The sequence below is a fragment of the Dendrobium catenatum genome, unplaced genomic scaffold (assembly GCF_001605985.2).
Source record: "Dendrobium catenatum unplaced genomic scaffold, ASM160598v2 fragScaff_scaffold_133, whole genome shotgun sequence".
NCBI classification, from domain to species: Eukaryota; Viridiplantae; Streptophyta; class Magnoliopsida; order Asparagales; family Orchidaceae; genus Dendrobium; species Dendrobium catenatum.
Genome location: NW_021318595.1, coordinates 580393 through 600481, shown reverse-complemented (window position 1 = coordinate 600481; position 20089 = coordinate 580393). Strand labels below are relative to the sequence as shown.

The following is a 20089-nucleotide window of genomic DNA, read 5'->3' as shown; positions in this document are numbered from 1 at the left end:
CATATAGTTCTAATCGAGCTTCTTAGTCGATCTTTAATCGAGTTTGTTCACGAGTATTAAATGACACTGTTCATGAATATAAATGAACCGAACGCCAAGTTGTTCAAGCTCTTTATTTAGCTATCAAGTATTTATCAAAAGTGTTCAAGCTCTTTTGTTTATCTTATCAAACGAACATGAACGAGCTCTCATCAAGCCGAGCCACGGGTTACACACGGACGGAGGTCGTAGATGGAGGCCACGCGTGAGCAGTGGTTTCGCACGGATAGGGGCTTTGGGAATGGAGGTTGCATGCGAGCAATTTTGGTGGGGATGGGGGCTTTGCGTACGAAGGAGTTCGGAGCGAACAGGGCCTTCGGGGTCTTCGCTCTCTCGCTCTCTCTGGGACGTACACAAACCAGAGGCTGAATGCCCTCTTCTCTTGTCTCCCGCTCTCTCTATACGCGAAACGAAATAAGATTTCGCTCAATTAGATTTTCTGTTGCGGTATCCTGCTGTAGCTGTTCAAATCAGAGGGAAGTGATGGGTGAGCAGTGGCTTTTTATATCTCAACCATTTGATTTAGTTTCCTGATATGAGAAAATGATTAAAAACAGCCAAAAAGTCAATTTAACTTATTTGGGGTTAAATTGAACACGAATTGGGTCAATTGGGCTATAATTGAGCCCGAATCAAACCCGAATTTGATCAATTTTAGTCGGCCCAGGTTCGATTGGGTCCGATCAAGCCAATTTAGTGAAATTGGACTTGAATCGGCACCGAAATGCGTCGAATTTGGTTCGATAAGGCTCGGTTTAGTTTGATTTGGACAGATTTGGGTCGGTCTCGGTTGATTTGATTTTAATTTGGTGAAATTGAGTTTAATTTGATAAAATTAATGCTTGATTTGGGTGAATTTTAGTTTGATGGATCGAGCGCGATCGAATCCAGTCAGGCTTGAATCGGCTCGATCGGGTACTAGAATGCAAATTCTCACTATATTTTTGAGTGGGTAACAATTCATATTTAAAAAAAAATCATCCAAACACCAACCTGCTTTCAAGAAGCAGTTTTTTTTGGTATATCAGGCTATAGAAAAAACAAAACAAATGAGAACTGTCTTATTTACTTAGTTATGTTTGTTGAGCCAATGCATCACTTCTAACAGTTTTCCACAATAGTCATTATATGTTCATTTTCTTATCTCTTTCTTTTTCATTTTTTCTCCATGCACATGAAACTCCTGCCCCAATATCCTTTAATCCTATATCACTCTATTATAACATTTGTTGTTCAACCATTTTTTGGTTGGAACTACTTAATATTACTTATATGGCTCATCATTAGCTAAAATGTTTGGTGATTGATCTCTAATCAAGAATTTTTAACAATGAATCACACCATATAAAAATGGAAGTAAACCATTCCAATTTCTAACCATCATGGCAAGGGGTATGATCATGAATAGGACCTATTCACGTAAAAAATGGCAGTATGGTTGTGCATTTACCCCGAGAGATCTTTTGTTGTTTTCGAAACAATGCTATCTAAATGAGAACATAACTTCTAGACCTGAAAGCTTGGTGATTGAAATGGAATAGTATATGAACACTGAACAGTAAGCAATACGAGGTAATATTGAAACTTGAAGATAAGTGTTAGAATTGTAATTTGAATGGCTGATCGAAACTTAGTGGAACAAATACTGATAGTTTAAGTTGAGTATGACAAAAAAAAAGGATGTATAGTAAAGTTAGAAATGCTAGAGTGAGAAATAACTATCAAGTGTTATGTATTGAAAATAAGGTAGTGGAAAAAAATCAAGTTGTTCACTTAGTGGCCAGAAGATGCATCAATAAGATGAGTAAATGAAACTTTTGTGGAAGTTAAGAAATACAAATGGGCAGATTAAATGTGACATGACTAGAAGTTGTGCAAAAAAGGAAAAAAAACTTGAAGACAATAGAGTTAATAGCACATATAGCCTTCAATTGAAATGAAAGGATTCATAAAGCTAAACCAAAATAGTTGCGATATAACTAGCTAATGATGATTACGATGATGGATATAGTGATGTTTAGATTGCAGTGAATTCTCTCTAATTCTGCTTGTTTGGTTTAGTGGGTGGTTTTTTTTTTTCCAGTAAAGAATGTAGTACATTTTAGTGCAACCTTCTGTCTTGTTGTTTTACAAAGTTTCTAATCCTTATGTGATGACGTACGTCATGTGCTACTTAATGTTACACAGCTGTGAATGGGTCTTTTGTAAATTGCTGCAATTTTGACTGAAAGTGCTATCTCAACTGTTAGAATCCCTAGATAACATTGTACATAGAAAAAAATTGGTGTTGAAGATAGCATGGAACTCTGACACACAATCCCCACATTTGATTTCTTTCACTGTTTGCTGACTTGATGTATGGCGTGTGCTAAAAATTTTTTTTTAAAATATTGGAAACCCCTATTTTCATAAATATTTCTGCTATTTAGGATGCCGTGGATGCTTTACACATTGCTTGCTTGTAGGAGCTGGACCTTATTGAAAAGGATTTAAAGGAAAACCTGGAAAAAGTAGAAGCTGAGGTGAAGTTTAGTCAATCCATGGTATCAAAAGGTGGTGGTAACAATGCTGAACAAGTTGATCTAGTGGATGAATCTTCCAGGGCTGTTAAATCAGAAGAATTAGAAGAAAAGAAAGAAGAATTAGTTTGTTCCTTTCTCCGATATTTTCCTTTTTTTTCATTTAAATGAACTTGAAATTGAATCAATAACAAGGTAAATTTAGAGTCTTCATTGTTCTGTGCTGTTCTGTGCTCAGAATTCATTTGACGTGATGGTTCAGACATTAGAGGAAGAATGGTCTCTTGTTCAGAAGGAATCTATGAAGCAACCTTCTCCAGGTGGGATGTAGTACTTTTTTCTTTTTCATCTCTTCAAAAGTGAATAGTTTATTAGTTGCTTACTAAACATCATGAACTTTGTATCGCCTCTTAACTATCAGTGTTTAACTGGGTTGTAAGACCAATGGATGGGTAATCAATAAATTGAGAAAGTCTGAACTCATAAAAGATTTTTATATTTTAATCTATGAAGCAACATACATTTAAGTGAAGTGCATTAATGAAGAAGATAAAAAAATGGTTTTATTAGATTAGGGTATTCAACATAGGTGAATAAGATATTTTAGTAAACTTTTCGATGATGATTGTGAGAATACGATTGACTTTATTATCCTAAATGAAAATAGAGATTTTTATTTTTATCGTCGTATTTTAGTAAAATTAAAGTTAGAGAGACTTAAAAAAATAAAGTGTGAAAAAGTTGTTGGATGTGATAATTAATATTCCAATAAAGGTGTTGAAATATTTAGGAGATGAAGGAATTTCTTGTCTTACAAAACTTGTTTGAGTCCCATGTCGGTCAAAATTTCGATAGCATCCTGACACCATCCTTGCGTAGGGGGCTGCATCGACATCCTAACAAATCCTAGGTCATTATGGTCCCTAGTCTAGTTAATCAGATGAGGTAGTCAATCCAACCTGACTGCAAGATCCTTATCAGTCGCCATGGGTTTTTTTGTACAAGGGTACCTTACAGACGTGAGGTGGTGAGTGTTTGTCTACGGGATGAATTCAAGTCAACATTTGTTAACAGAGGGTTTTTGTGCTCTATCGATCATACCCTATAATTCATTATTCATTGGTAACTTATCCATTAGGGAACATATGTGCTTTTTACAATAACTATAAGATAGCGAAGTCGTTGGACCAAACACTAGGTCAGAGGGCTACGGTCATAATCGTTTACCACATGCAGTCGTTTTGGCCAAATTACGGGTTTTGTAGAGTTATTTGACCAAGCCATTGATTAGAGGGCAAACACAAAGTCCTTTTTGGCAGGATATTATTTGAGAATGAATCTTAGTAATATATCGATTCAGACATTCGCTCTTTATGAGCTAGAGTATCTTTGAGTTTATCGCCCTTTCCAAACGGTTGGGGAATGTGGATGAATTTTTCTTTTTAAGTTATATGTAATTAATATTAATTTTAAATATTAATATTTTAGTAATTATTGATCCTTGAAGTTTGGATAGATCTTTGAGAATTGATATCTCTGGTTGAGCTTTACATTCAACACGCCTATTATTAGGGTGACATTAAAGTCACTTTAAAATATATGTATGTCATTGAGGTTTGTAGGCATTTGAAAGAGTAGAGTCCCCTCCAGTTGAGATTAGCTTTCACACGACCATCATCGGGGATTAAGTTAAACTCATTTGAAAGTGTCTATCTTTATCAATATTGGGAGACATTTAAAAGGGTAGATTCCCCTCCGATTGAGATTCACCTTCAACACAGTCATTATCGGGATTTATATAATTGTTTATTAGAGTTGTCTAAATCTTGTCAACTCTGTTTCCCTGCCAAAAGAGGATTAGGTTCAACGACTGATCTCATGAGTTTTTATATAAATGCTAAGATTGAAGAGCTTATGACGAGTTTCACTTATAGCTTTTGAAGGCCTAATGTGAAATTTAACTTTAAATATCCCAGTAGATTTGTGATTATGCATTGGCTTGTTAATCTAATTCGTATCGACTCTAGCCTTTTCAGGGAGAATGATTGGACTTGAAATTTAGCCCGCGCTGCATTCTCAGACCTCAATATTAGAAATTATATGCGACGGTCAGAACATATGTGGATAATTTAAATTTCATTTTTAAATAATGTGTGTATGATATTGCATTTACATAATATGTTTGCATACTTTTCAGGGAGATACATTTAAACCTCATTTATTATTTTTCGGTTCGCGCAACATCCTTAAACGTCATGCTTGCGTATTTATTGCTCTCATCGGGGCCCATACGAACATATACTTTCAGTGTATTTTTGCATAATGTATTTATGGGACGATCGATACGTTTTTAATTACGGGTATGATACAATTATATGTAATTTGTATAATGTATTTGCGTTGTGACTTATTGAATTCATGCAACGTATAATGTGTTTGCATGTCTGTATAATGCAATACTACAACACATGCATTTGTATGTTGAATGATGTGCATTTGCATGAAGCATTTTGCACATTGCATGGAATACATGCATATGACGCAATGGATGTCTATGATATATTTCCATGTTTGTATGCACATCATGTAAAAAAAAACTTCTAAAGACTTTGGTATATTTTTTTTCCCTTTGTCGGGACCTTTCGGTGGTGGATTCTTTAGACTCGAGATCCAAGTGTCATGCCTTAATGTTCACCATGGAGAGCAAATATTATACATTGCTTGAATGCACGTGTTTGAAAAAAATAAAATAGTACACTGTTGCGCATCATGATGTGCGCGACCTTCTCGTTAAAGTGTGCATGACGTGTAAAATCATTAAAAGAGAGTGTCCCCTATGAGCCTCTGGTTGTATAATGTGTGTACCAAAGACATACAAGCATATTATATGAATACATGAGTGGCGTGTACATGTATTACCAACCATACAAGTGCCTTATATGAGAGCACTAAGTAGCATATTCTCAATGATGAATGACGCACCATAGTGCAAAGTTTTTCGTGAAGCCACGGTGCATAGCGTGTGGCGCGGTGCATATCATTTTAAACATATATTAAATACCATTAAATAGCAAATAATTGGTTGATTAGAGCAAGATTTAATTATAAATATTATGTTAAACAATTTTTTTTTAAAATCCTATATAAAGTTATATCAATAGAATTGAGTAGGATTTAAGCATAATTTAGCATAAATTCTGCCAAATAGTAAAAATGATAGTTTTAAACTCTACAAAAAGTTTAATACTTTAAAGTTTTTAAATATTTTATTAATTTGATTTTTAATTAATTAATAATTAATTGTGATGTTAATTCATAAATCTTAAATTTAATTATAATTTATAATTTGAAATTTATAGCATGTTAACAAAATATTGCGCACCATTTACGCCTTATGCCATGCGCTATTGCACATGCATGATACTATATAATGCGCTATTTAGATGTGTTGCACCGTTGACATGTATGCTAAGTGGCTTGCACATATATCGTCGATTATGCAACCCACTTTTTAAATGAACCGATTTTCATTCAAACGTGTAATTGAAATGTGCAAGTGTATTGCACAACGTGTAAATGCATTGCTCGAGTATATTATGCAACATAAAAATGACTTGTGCATGCATGTCGATAATACGTAAATATATCATGCATATACCAAATAACATGTAAATGTATCGTGCTTGTACCAAATACAAAATGTAAATATATCATGCATACAACACATAACATACAATAATATTATATAACCACATTAAGTAATGCATAAATAAATATGCAAATATACAAATACACATACAAACATATAAATGCATATGCAAGTATCTCAACATGCAAGCAAATATGTGAATGTTCATGCGGACATGCAGATATATCGTATATATCCATTGCATTGCATGCATATATACTGTACAATGTGCAAAATACATCATGCAAATGCACATCATTCAACATATAAATGCATTCTATGTCGTAGTGCATTATATTGACATGCAAACACATTATACGTTGTGCGAATTCATTAAGTTTGCACGATGCGGGCTCCAAAATTTCGGGCCCCGGCCTCTGCTCGACCCCTTTCTTTTTTGTGCCAACGAGTGTTTAGGTTCTGAAGTAAATTTTCAAAAGGCAGATTGGGTTTTCGATAAGATATTACCCAGAGATTTTGCCTCATTTGCGAGGACTTTATGATTTGAGTTCAGGTTTCCTATAGGTGCAAGCCCCTGTAGTTAATTACCCCTGTCGATATTGAGAGAGAAATTTCGATTAAGGCTAGTCATCAGACATATACGTAGTATCTAGCATATAGTAGCAACATAATTTTATATTTGAAAATTAAAACTTATATCACCGCTAACTTAAAGCAGATAGTGGGGGGGGGATGACGATGAACTCGATCAAGATCTCATAATTTCGTCGTTCCGGGTCATTATTGTCCCTAGTTTACTTAGTCAAAGGAGGTAGTCGACCTAACTTGATCGAAGGATTCTTGTCGGTAGCCATAAGTTGATTCATCCAACGGTATCTTATAGATTTGGGGTGAATATCTACCTAAGGGGATAGATTTGAGTCTACCTTAGCTAACAAAGGGCTTTGTGCTCTATCAATCATATCCTATTGATTCATTACTCAATGATTTAGAGTCATTGGGGAACATATGGGCTCTAACCATGACTGTAATTTAGTGGTACCATTTGTCAATAAAATCACTCGATCAGAGGGTCTTAGTCATAACCGTTTATATGTTGTGCTATTTGGCAGCAAAATCATCATTTAGAGGACACGTACTGCATCCTTACTGACAAAAGATGATTTGAGAATGAATCATAGTGATGTTTTCGAGTAGACATTTGCTGCTCTTTGTGAGCTGAAGTGCTTTTCAAACTTGTCTATCTTGGCAAACTGTTGTAGAGGGTGAGCGATTATTTTGCTTGAAGTGCTTGACAATTAATTTCATTTTTAAATATATTAACATCATTGATAAAAGGTAGAATTTTGAATCTTTGATAGGTCTTTGAGAGTTAACCCTTTGGTTAAGATTTGCATTCAACACGACGATAAAGAGAGTGACTTTATTGTCACTTTAAATGTTTATATTTTATGAGTATGAGAGGCATTTTAAAAGTTTGGGGCCTTCTCCGGTTGAAATTTTCTATCTACACGACCATCAGTGGAGTTATTTAGATATGATCATTTCATTAATTGGACCTTGTCGACTTTGCTTGCAAACAGGGGATCCGATCTCGATCGAGATACTAATTAATGGAATTATTGTATGGATATCGAAAACTGGGATATTCATTTTGATGTGTGAATTTTCTTTGTAATATAAATGTAGAAAATCAAATGCTCCGATCTGTGCTACGATCGTGTATTTGTTCAATTATTCAAGCCGTGTCGACTCTGTCTATTTGCCGACATAGGATTAGGCTTGAACTTAAGTTCATTTCTTGACTCGCGCAACATCCTTATATATCACGTGCATTCATACATCATGCTCGTCGGGGCCCATGCTGATGTATGCTTTTGAGTGCATTTTGTATGATATATTTGTATAGTAGTTATATGCATACAATGCAATAGGTTCATACAACATATATACTCAAGTACGCATTTATATTTCCCTCTGCATGTTAACATGTTAACGTATGCACTCATATATTTGAAGGTATGCATGTATGATGCATTTTTGCATCTGCACAACGCTCAATCATGCTTTCATGATGTGTTGATATGCTTCATAGTGACTTAAGCATAATCATTGTGTATACTGCATTTACATAATATGTATGTATAATGCAAGAACACATTGCATGTTTGCTTTCATAGTACATTTGCATGATAATTCAATACTTTCAGGTAGCGCATGAAGTATTGGCATGTCGACGTAGCGCTGCCGCTACACAATATATTTTATATGTTCGATAGTATGCTTGCATAATGAGTTCTGCCTACTGTAATGTGTAAATGAACCATACATTTTGCATGTTATGATGTGTATACATATGATGTGATTGCATGTTAATGTAATGCGTCGCCACGATGTGGCATGCTGTGTATTGAGTGATGTATTCGCATGATGCACCCTGTGTATTGCAGATGTATGCATATTATGAATGTGTCATGCACAAGAGGGTATTTTTTGTAATATTCAAATATGGTTAATGATGCAGGTGATGAGCTTTTTAAAAATGTGTAAGTTTCTATTTAGGGACATGTGAATGCCTTTTGTTTGTTTGTATGAGTGTTGCAAATTCGGTGGCATGATTTAGCAGTGCATTAAGTTTCATTTGTTGCATATATGTTGTGCAGTTTAGCTCATTTTATCTTTTGCATGTTGTCTTTTTCTTTAGCATTCTGCCTGCAGGAGTATATTTCAACCTGCAAATGAGCTATGCAGTGCATCCGAAGCCTTCAACCTGTCACTTGCAAATAAGCTAATTTATCTGGTGTGACAGTCTGGTGCCGCAAATTTTTTTGCCTCAATTTACCAATGGTCCGCAATTTTTACTATAAATTCTCTGCTTCTTACAGGTGAATCGTAGTGTCGCGCTACGAGTCATTTGCTGCTTCATAAAAATAGGTTGTCGAGTAATGGGAGCTTTGTTAACACGGTTCGTGCTCCAGCACTAGGCATTTAGGAGCTACTAGCTGTTGCATGTAGATGGGTCGTAGCTGCGCTACGGGTCGTTTGTTGCTCCTTGTAGGTGAGCTGTCGTACAATACTAAACTTTATTAAATTTTCTTGTAGGTCATCTGTGGACATTCAAAAGTCACCCGTTGTCTCATGTAGGTGGAATGTGGTCAATGTATATTTTTCCAACATAGTCTAGAGGTGTTTCATAGTGCTGCACTACAAGTCATTCATTGCTTCTTATATGCGAGCCACATGCCATGCAAGTTCTATTTAATTAGTTTGTAGATTATCAGCAGATATCCAAAAATCACCAGTATAGCTTGTAGGCAGATCGCTGTGTACATGAAGAATCTTCTACACTGGCTTGTAGATGCTTGCATTTATCACAGACTCATTGCGTTTTGCCTGCAGGTAGTGTGTCGCACTCGATGCAATCTCCTTATGCTAATACATATATTGTCATTGCTTGTAGGTAGGACCATTGCATGCATCATGGGCCTTCTGTCATTACTTGCGAGCAAGTTATATTGAATGCATACTTTCTAGTGTTACTCGTAAGTGTTTGCCTTTATTACGGCTCTTATGTATTTGCTTGTGGATGACGAGTCTCCTACAACGACTCGTAGGTGTTTGCATTCACTGCATATCGACCGCCTTTGCTTGTGAGAGATCAATGTATTTGTCTGGCATTAAATTGTTGTTTACTACAAGAGTGTCATATCATTCATTGCCTGTTGCTGGTTATCACCCGGAGGCACACTATAGTGTATATGACAAATATTTCGTCATTGCTAGTGGGTGTTTGTATTCATCGTATGTTGCATTGTATATGTTTGTAAGAAGCTTCATTGTTTGCAGACAAGTTAATGTGTTCATTTATATGTTGATGTAGGTTGTCAGGTGAGCTGCATTCATCTCTATTTCCCTACGTAGATTGATTGGCATGTTGCTATATTCACTTGCATGCTGGCTTTCTTGTATTTATAGGAAAATGGTATGTTTGCTTGCATGTTGATTAGCGTCGACTATAGGAATGCCACTCAAACAGGATTGTGCACGAATTGCTTGCCCTCTTACGAGTTCTACTCATTATACATGAAAGAATAGGTAACATACAAAGTAATGATCATGGTTTTGAAAATCAAAATGATCCTATCGGTTCGATCGGTTCAATCGTGAACTGCTCATATGATCAGTTTGATCCATCTTAAAAATTGGCCCAGCATCAAACTGCTGTGAATTGGTCTGAACCACTAGTTCAAACGATCAATCGTTGAATTGGTCCAAGTTTTTAATAACCGACCAGTTTAATTGCTATCCATAAATAATTAAATAAATTAATTTAATATAAAATATTAAATTAACTTAAATATAACATATTTTTTAATTTTTAAATGCACACTAAATTTCTATAATGATCATTTATCAACCAAGCTCGAATAAAATATACCCACATGGTCCCACTAATAAAGTGATTTTCTAACACGCAAACAAAAAAGCTATATAAATAAAATTATACAAAGCTCCAAAGTGATGTGGGACTAAATAACTTGCTTGAAGCTTTCTACTTCAAACACTTACATTATTATTTTAAACAATTTTTTTTTAATAATGGACTAATATTTATTTTGTTGGTTAATTATATTTATTTATTTATTTATCTATTTTACTTTTTATTTTTAAAATATCTAAACCCTAAATATTAATTTTATCTATTTATTAATTATAAATAATCTAAGATGAATAATTTATAGATTGTAAGTTTATAATATGAATTTAGTATAAAATTTATGGCTATAAATTTTATCTAAATATATAACATAAATTAGCAAAAAATTATATTAAATTTATTAGTTTATATGTGAACTAAATTTATTTTTTAATCACAAATTTATGTTATTGTATAATTATTATATCATTTATTTTTTATTTAATTAATTCTAATATTTATTACTTTATTTAGTTCAACCTTTGGTTCACGTACGGTCCAACTGTCGAACCTTGAATTTCTCATTTTTCCGGCTCGACGTCCGATCTGATTTTTACAACCTTGATAATGATCGAATCTTTTGCTCAATTAGATTTATCCTAATAAAGCAGAATATAATTGTTTTCCAAATACATGGTTATTTTCATTATGCTAGTTAGTTATCTTGAAAATCTAGACTTAATCATAGGAAAAATTGTTATAATTGATATGAAAATAAATGCCTAATTAAATGCATGCATATCATGTGGACACTGTCATCATAATGAACACGTGCCTCTCACTGCTATTTGTTTAGACCATAGAGAGTCGCATATTGGAACAATTTAGCACTCAGCAAACTTTAAATAACACTTCATTTCATTTAATTTGACATAGTTTTTATGCTAGACTATTAGGTTGACATCAGCATCCACTTAAACATCCCATAGTTCTTCTTTCCCAAATCTCCGTTAAGTTTGTTTTGCAAGTGCTACGGCAATATAAATAAATTGTATTGGACTTTCAAATTTTTTGAACTTGAAAAGTTTATTTTAGTATAAACATAGTGAGCACTAGAAGCTTTCCATTGCTAGTAAAGTTTTACCATTGTTTCCATTATATTTGCTTTTATCATCTTACTTGTGAAATTAAAATAGTCAACTATGTCAAGTGGACTGGCTTCGTGTGTAATCAGAGGTCATACTCGTGTGTTAAGTGGACTGGCCGGTGCCTCCATTGTCCTTTAATTCAATTTAATATGAATGCGCATTTAATAATAATTCTGACTTAAATCGGGCACTTAGCTTGAGCTTTCCTGAACAATTCATGAGTAAACTTAAGAATGTTTCTTTCCACGTATGCAGCTCAAAGGGAGAAGGCACTGGAAAAGCAACTCCATAGTCTGATTGAACAATTGACTGCAAAGCAAGTAAGTTTCAACTTCATTATTCCCTGATTTTATATATTATAGATATATAAGATTTTTCTCCTTGTTGGAGGAGAAATGCTATTGCCCACTTAATTAAATTTTGATGCTATGCTATTTAAATATTATATCATTCGCTTTAAGTTCATTAAAATTTGTTGCATGGGTGATTACAATAATTTTTAAGAATATTTTATTACCAATTAGATGTAATAAAATTTTTGTAATGGATGGGTTTAATTGCATTAGAAGTAATTGTGATTTCAAGGTTTAAGGACTTTCAATTGATTTCAAATGAAATATATTGGTGGTTGATGATATTTTGCATTATTGGACTGTTTTAATTGTATGGGTTATATATGCCATCTGATTATTCATGTATTTTTCTCATACTTGGGGTTAAATCATTATGAAAATTGATGAAACTAGATCCACATATAATGCTTATCATGATCTTAAGTCTTGGTGGTTTTGTTTGAAATCGATATGAAACTTACTGTTATTTTTGGCTTCAAATTTTTATGACTTTTGATCGAAAGTCAAGAGCTTCAGTGAAGTTTCACCTGGAAATCTTTTTTAATGAAACTTCACAAAACATCATGATTAATCATTAAAGTTGTACTATAATTTTGTCCTTATGGTCCTATTAAATTTCATATTATTATAACTTCAAGCTCAACTAGATAATACTCTTTATGCCATACATTAAATACATTTGTATAATATTTTATAATAGAAAATTTTTTGATGGGATAAAAAATGAAACAAAAATTGAGTTCCAAAACCTTGATTTTTTTGTTGAACATCACTATCAATGGTGTGATATTTAGTTTTAAGATTATATATGTATTAGTAGATGCATAAATTAAATTATGAGAAAAATATTTATTATTATCCAAGAGGAGAGTCACTATCTTTTAGTCAGTAGATTTTGATATTATGGCCTTCAAGTGCAAGATCAAAATTGAAAATTGTCTATGCTCTTTTATGTTAATAAAACTAGTGACAGAATTTTTAAGATTTTTTTTAGATGATTCAATCATCAAGTAGACGGATAAACACAAGGAATGGGGGCTACGTTTTCAAGATAAGGTGATTGTGATTTTAAAGTGTATGTAAATACTTTCAAATGGCTTGGAATGAAATGCATGTGCCTTTAAGATATCTTACAAGTAAATGTTCAATTTTCAAAGGACTTATGTACCATCCAATCATCTTTGTATTTTTCATTTTCTTACTTGATGATTAAGTTATCCAAAAATTGATAAGCTTGGCCCATAGATAATTCATATTTCTTAGATCACAATTAATGGTGTGAACTTATGTTTGGAAATTATATGCAATGTTAGATACAAAATCAAAATTTGGAGGAGAATAGGCATTTTCCCCCTAGGAAGGGAACGCTATTTTCCTCGTTATTCAAAGTCGATCTACTGACCTTCTAATGCAAGATAAAAACCATTCAGTCTTTTCGACATTATTGAAACTAGTTGTATGCTTGTTTTCAATCTGATTATCAATCTGATGCATACAAATTTTAATAATAGTTAGCTTTGATTGCACGAAAAGTTAATTATGATTTTAAAATGTAAAGTTTTTCAAATGGTTTGCAATCAAATATATGATTATTTTTAATGAAACATTGCTTTGATTGAACCATATTGATTGGCGAAATATACTAGTTAGATCTTCAACATATCTTTTGATCATCTTTATCTTTTCTTATGCCTAATAAATAATGAAACCATCATGAAATTGATGAAATGTGATCCACATTATTCTTTTGTTGTGAAACACAAAGTAATAATTATGTGATCTTGACTTTGAAGGTTGAACAGCGATAGAGGGAAACATCAAAATTCAAGGAAAATATTCATTCTCCTATGACGAGAAAAGCCATATACACTTAAATGATGTCTATTTTTTCTTTCAGGCACAAGCAGAGAATCTGATGAACGAGATACACACCAAGGAAAAGGAACTAGAGAATCTCAACAACATACAAAAGAAGCTTGAAATTAGTTCCGCAGATGCAAACAACACAAGAAATCGCTTTAGTAGAGGCATGGCTGGGTCGGCTGCAGCTTATGCTGATTATGCTGGAGACTCCTACAGCAGGCCTTACATTGCAGGCATCACAACTGAAAGCCTACAAAAGCTTATGCTTCTGAGGTCTGCATTTGTTCTCTATATCTTAGCCCTCCATGTGATTGTTTTCATAAAAATCTCCTTTTGATCCATCTCGTATTTCATGGCATTTTATGTATTTTAGTTTCTATGACAGATAACTCCAATTTCTTTTGCCTAGTATCCACATCTTCTTGAGTCAATTTTTTTTTTTTCTTAGAAGAGGGATTGTGGCTGTTTTCAGGGAAATAGAATTGCAACATCTCTTTGATAAATGGAGAAAAAAAGCAAAAGAGAATTAAGAAAGAAATAAAATGAAGAAGAAAGAAGTTGATGTATATGATTAGAGAGTGCAATCTTTATGAATTGAAAGTTTGGTTGTGTTAGAATTTTTTGATGATTTTATAGAGATTTGGGATGATACTCTTTTTAAATTGGGTAATATTTTTGTTTTTCGACCATTCATAGTTTTAAGAGATTTAGATTTCGTTTGGGACGGCTTTCTTGTTGTTTCTTAAAGCAGTTATCTTACTGTTTGGGACGGCTTTAATTTTTGTACTAAAAAACTGCTTTAAGAAACAGTAAGCAAGTCATTCCAAATGAAACTTTAGAGTTTCTTTTTAATGAGATAGGGTGCAATTTTTTCTTTTGTGTTGATCTTTATATGTGATTCAGAAGCTATTGGATCAAAGATGGATGAAATCATCAGATATTAACTCAAAATATTCAGTTTGTTTGTATGAGATTTCACCTTACAGTTGAAATCATCAAAAACTGTGGCTGGCAAAATCAACTAGCGACTTCAGACGCACACAAACATTGAAAAGAAAACGAGTACAACAACAATGGCAGACATTCCCCTTTTTATATAAGAATGACTCGGAACATCCCATTTGCATGAAAAGAGCCTTATCTATTGTCCATTTTACCAAGCAGATTATCCTAATGCGTTTAAGGCTTCGTTTGAGACGACTTTTTTACTGCTTCTTAAAACAGTTTTCTAGTATAAAATTTTTAATTTATTTACAATAAAATTGTTTTAAGAAACAGTAAAAAATCCGGTCCAAATGAAGCCTAATATGTCGAAATGGTCCAATAAGGCTCTCTTGTATTACTTGCTTTGGGGCATAAAGGAAATAATTTGCATGCACATTGAAAGGTGAGGGAAATTTGTGGGGAGTTATCACAAGCATATATTTTTAAAAAAATCGAAATAATATAAAAAGGGGGTTTGAAAAGAATAATGCAATGATAAATAATAATAAAATAGAAATAAATAAAGAAATCTATAAAAGATAAAAAAATAGAAAGATTTTGTTAATTTAATAAATAATAGGGGAAAGGTTGCTAATCAATGCCCCCTCTGCATTTTCTCTCATTTCATGAGCAAACTCCACCATCATTTCACAAAAATTGCGTTCTATATCCATCTGCCTTGCTTAGGTTTTATTTGTTATAATTTTTTACCATTATTATTTTTTTAATTTCAAGAAGCTTTTGTATTGATAAGTTATTTTAGAAAATAACAAGAAAATTATCTCAAATGAAATCTTTGGCTTCATTTGAGATAGTTTTCTTACTTTTTTTTAAAATAATTTTTTAGGATAAAATTTTTTTTTAATTGAAAATTTTTGTAATTAAAAATTATTTTAAGAAAATAGTAAAAAGGCTTCCCAAACGAAGTCTTAGGCTACGTTTGTGACGGCTTTCTTCTTGCTTCTTAAAGCGGCTTTCTAAAAATAAGAAGAAAGCCGTTCCAAATTTGAAATGGGAGAAAAGATACTCTGAGCATCTCGTAGTGCCTTGTTCACCACACCTAAATTGCACTTCCCTTTCATGATAGTAATGGAAGTGCTGCCAAAATTTTACTTGAAAAACTGGGCTTAAGAGGGAATGCTGAAATGAAATGGATGACTAAGAAGAGATAGAAAGTTAGTTCACAAAAATGCCTTGTTAAAACATTGCAATCATAAGAAAATATAAAAAATTGCTTTGATATGAATTAAAAAAAAAAAAAAAACATGAAAAAAAAAAAAAAAAAACACATGATGAGAAGCATGCAAAATGGCACATCAAAAAGTGTGCAATATAGTATTTCAAAAACATTCATATAATAAATCACAAGGTTAATATGATTTCATTCATGCCCTTCTCTAATGACTTTTTGACATTTTGCGCATCAAACTGGATTGGTAATTTTGGAATGAGGCACATATAATTTTTCTTCGAAATAAATAAAAATAAAAAAAACAATAGAATAAAAAAATAAAAATATTTGTAAAATGGAAAATTGAAATATCCCTAAAAAAAGAAAAAAATCTAATATAAAGACAAAACTACAAATAAAATATCAAAAATACCAAATACAAGATAATTTTTGGAGTTATGTTTAAGTGCCCAAGTCTTTATAGGCTTGCATAGAAGAACTAAGTATCTAAGGCTCAACTCTCAACATGTGAATGAATGGTAGATATAGCTTATTGTTTAATAATCATCTAAAGTTTAATTCTTTACAATAATTTTTACAAAGGTGAAATTGAGAAGTGCGGCATTTTTCTAGCGAGGTGAGATCTAAGCCTAAAAAAAACTCATAAAGTTAAAAATAATTAAATAAATATGACATAAACTATCAACATATTTATTTAGTTCATCATCATAAGGTTATAAATCACAAATTTCAATCCTAAATGTTATTATAAAATGCAAGTTTAATATGAGATTCATGCTAAACACTCCGTCATGAAGATCAAGATCCACATTGGCCTCATCCTTACTTTTATCATTTTCAGAAAAGTTATCATTTATCATAATTCTACCATTCTTGGATTTCACCTCTCTTATTCTTCAAATTTTTCTTAAATTATTATATTTTTATCTTACTATCTATATTAGTTAACATTTGATTCAATATAATTTAAAATAGGTAATCCACTATACATACATTGCCTTTTTGAATATTTTTAAGGCCCAATCTTATTTTGCTTCTTTCTTTTAAATGATTGTGAAGTAGAGCATGCTTTTAATTTAATAACCCTTTCAATATTAGCATTAATATATTAATTCTTGACTTCATTAAAGGCCATTTTTTCATCTTCAATTTGAAATCCTTTACTATTTTTTGGTATTATCCATTTATCATCAGCCAGTACATCATTAACAACCAAATGATTCATTTCATAATCACCATTTCTTTATCTCTATAATTTGAGGCGTATATCTCTCAATTTTTTATTAAATATAATATAATTCAACTCATTCATTTGTGTTGCAACCAATCAATTCCTTCTCTTTTTTTTTTATAAGTAGCTTCTTATCCCTCTAAATCTCTTGCTATTTTTTTTTCATTGTTCATAGATTCATAAATGAATTTCTTACCTTGAGCCTTCTCATTACAACTATTCTTAATAGCTTTACTAAAAGTCTTAGGTGTTTCGACCTAATATTTAGGTTATTTCATCAATAATCAACATTTAGAGCCAACTTAAAACATCTAAATACAATAGAAATAAACATGTTCAACATCATTTTATTTATTTCATCTTATCAAATAAAAGTGAATTGAGTGTTCGATGAGCTGCTCGAGGCTCGGCTCAATAATAGCTTGTTTGTGATCGTTTAATTAGTTAGTTGAACAAACTTAAATATTTTTTGTAATACGATGTGTTAATAAAAAAAGCTCGAACAACTATGCTTCTTGCTTGATTATGTTCATGAACAAGATCGTTTAAAGCTTGTGAACATGCTTGATATGAAGTTCGATAGGAAGCTCGATAAGAAGCTCGTGAACACACTCAATATGAAGCTCGTTAGCAAGCTCATTAAAAAACTCGATTAATTTTATAATATATATTTAATAAATAAATTATTATTATTATATATATAACGATATTACGTTCTTATCTATCATTTAATTACTAATTAATAATAATCTTAATTTTTTTTATTTGAGTAATTGGATGGATATGCGAACAACATTATATCGAGATCGTAAGACTTACACCGCTTCATCACGCGCAAACAAAGATAATGTCTCGCTTCTCACTCTCAATTGCCCTATCCTTATTTGCTCTTATGCCACTTTGAAATCCTCTTTCTTCCCGTGCTCGAAAACTTCCTCTTCCCCAACGTTGTTCGTCCTTGAACTTGTTCATGCCGATATCAACAGACGTACATATTTGCCTTCATCGTTTTCTCTACTACCTCCCTTAAATCCTCCAAAACATCTAGCATCCATCTCGCAGATTTATTCAATCTTTTTTTTTTGCATTTGTTTCTCTTTTTTTTGGTGGTTCCGCTCTTTGAATATAAATCACGGATCATGGTAGTTCCGACTTTCGATCTTTCTTCTCGTGCTTGGAACCCTCGAACATATATCGTAGATTTTTTTTTTCGGGTTTTCTTTCAATTTTTTTTCGCTGGATCCTATGGAGTGTCGTCGAATTGTATTGAAGTCGAAAAGTAGATACCATCAATAGATTGGCAATTCACATATCTCAATCAGAGCTTTCATTTTCCTATCAGTTTGTCCTTTAGAGTTTTGAGTTTGGTAAAATAAAAGGTAGATTTCACAATTAAAGTTTTGCGAGAAAAGCTATATTTTAAAATAGTAATATTATACTTTGAATATGTTATGATGATCCATTAACATATTGTAAAAAGCTTTTTAGGATAACTATTTCCTAGATCATCTTGTTTTTTGTATAAGTTTTTAGGAAGAGAATGTATTATGATTTTGTTAATGGTATTTGGTTATGTGTAGTTGCACCTCCTTGTAATGTTGTTTTGTAATGATATCTGGTTGCGCACTAACAAAAATTTCTTTGGAAGATACGTCATAAAATTTGCCACAACAAGTTAATTCTACAGAGTCAATGCCCAATCTTCCTCAATCACCAATGCATGATGGTCAATTTAGTGTTGAGTCATCTTCAAGCCCAACTATTGCAGCTATAGATTTTCAAACTAAAAATCCTTTTGTTAAAAGAATGAGAAAGAAAAAGACATCCTTCGTATGACAGGAGTTCACAAATGTAAAATTAAGTGATCGCAATGAGAAAGTAGAGTGCAATCATTATAAAGTGAAGCTCGCTAAAAATAAATGAAGTGCAACTACACAATACCAGCATCACTTAGTTGACTATTATGGATTATGATACATGAATTACCACTTAATTTAGTTGAATATGAGATGTTTAGCATCATAATGAAAGTTGCTAGCCACATTATGAGAAAATATCAAGAAGAATGTTGAGGGGTGATTGTGTATGTGCTTATGAGAATAGAAAGAAGATGTTGAAAACTTTACTGTACACAATTAGGTCCTTACTTGCCATTTTATTGATATTAATTGAGAACTTTAGAAAAGAGTGCTTAGTTTTGTTGATATTCCTCCACCTCACAAGGTTTTGAACATAAATGACATCTTATGTAAATGTTTGAAGGATTGGAGAATTGAGAACAAGGTTGCAACCATTATTGTAGACAATAAAGCATATAATATGTGAAACTCCTAATTTTTTTTATAAGAATTTTTGACCTAAAACAGTCAATATTTATTTTCTAGAGTCATTATAAGTCAAAATCATAAACAATATTTGTGAGAATATTTATAATGTTTTGTTTTAACTTTTTTTTTTCATAATTTTTGGAGGCTATTGAAATTTTTAAGAAACTGGCACCTGACGGTACAAGTGAAGTTTTGCGGACTATTAGGACTTAGGAGTGTTTTGCAAGCCGATTTCACAAGAATGTGCTAAATAAAATTCAATAATTTATGAATATTTTTCTGTAATTTTTAAAATTCCTAAAAGAATTTTTATAAATTTTCTATTGAAAATTAATTATAATAATATTATAATTATTATAATATTATA

General features: G+C 32.2%; 1 protein-coding gene across 2 annotated transcripts in view; it reads left to right on the top strand.

Moving 5' to 3' along the window:
* Nucleotides 1-14637, top strand: part of LOC110096009 — a 28549-nt gene extending 13912 nt beyond the window's left edge. The window contains exons 3-6 of one of the 2 annotated variants that reach the window (XM_028699369.1): nucleotides 2505-2684; nucleotides 2764-2878; nucleotides 12028-12092; nucleotides 14023-14637. In XM_028699369.1, the coding sequence (XP_028555202.1) occupies nucleotides 2505-2684; nucleotides 2764-2878; nucleotides 12028-12092; nucleotides 14023-14325 (663 nt within the window). In that variant the 3' untranslated portion in view covers nucleotides 14326-14637. The remainder of the gene's footprint in view (nucleotides 1-2504; nucleotides 2685-2763; nucleotides 2879-12027; nucleotides 12093-14022) is intronic. The other variant, XM_020821750.2, reaches the window with a different exon arrangement.
* Nucleotides 14638-20089: the final 5452 nt, after the last annotated feature.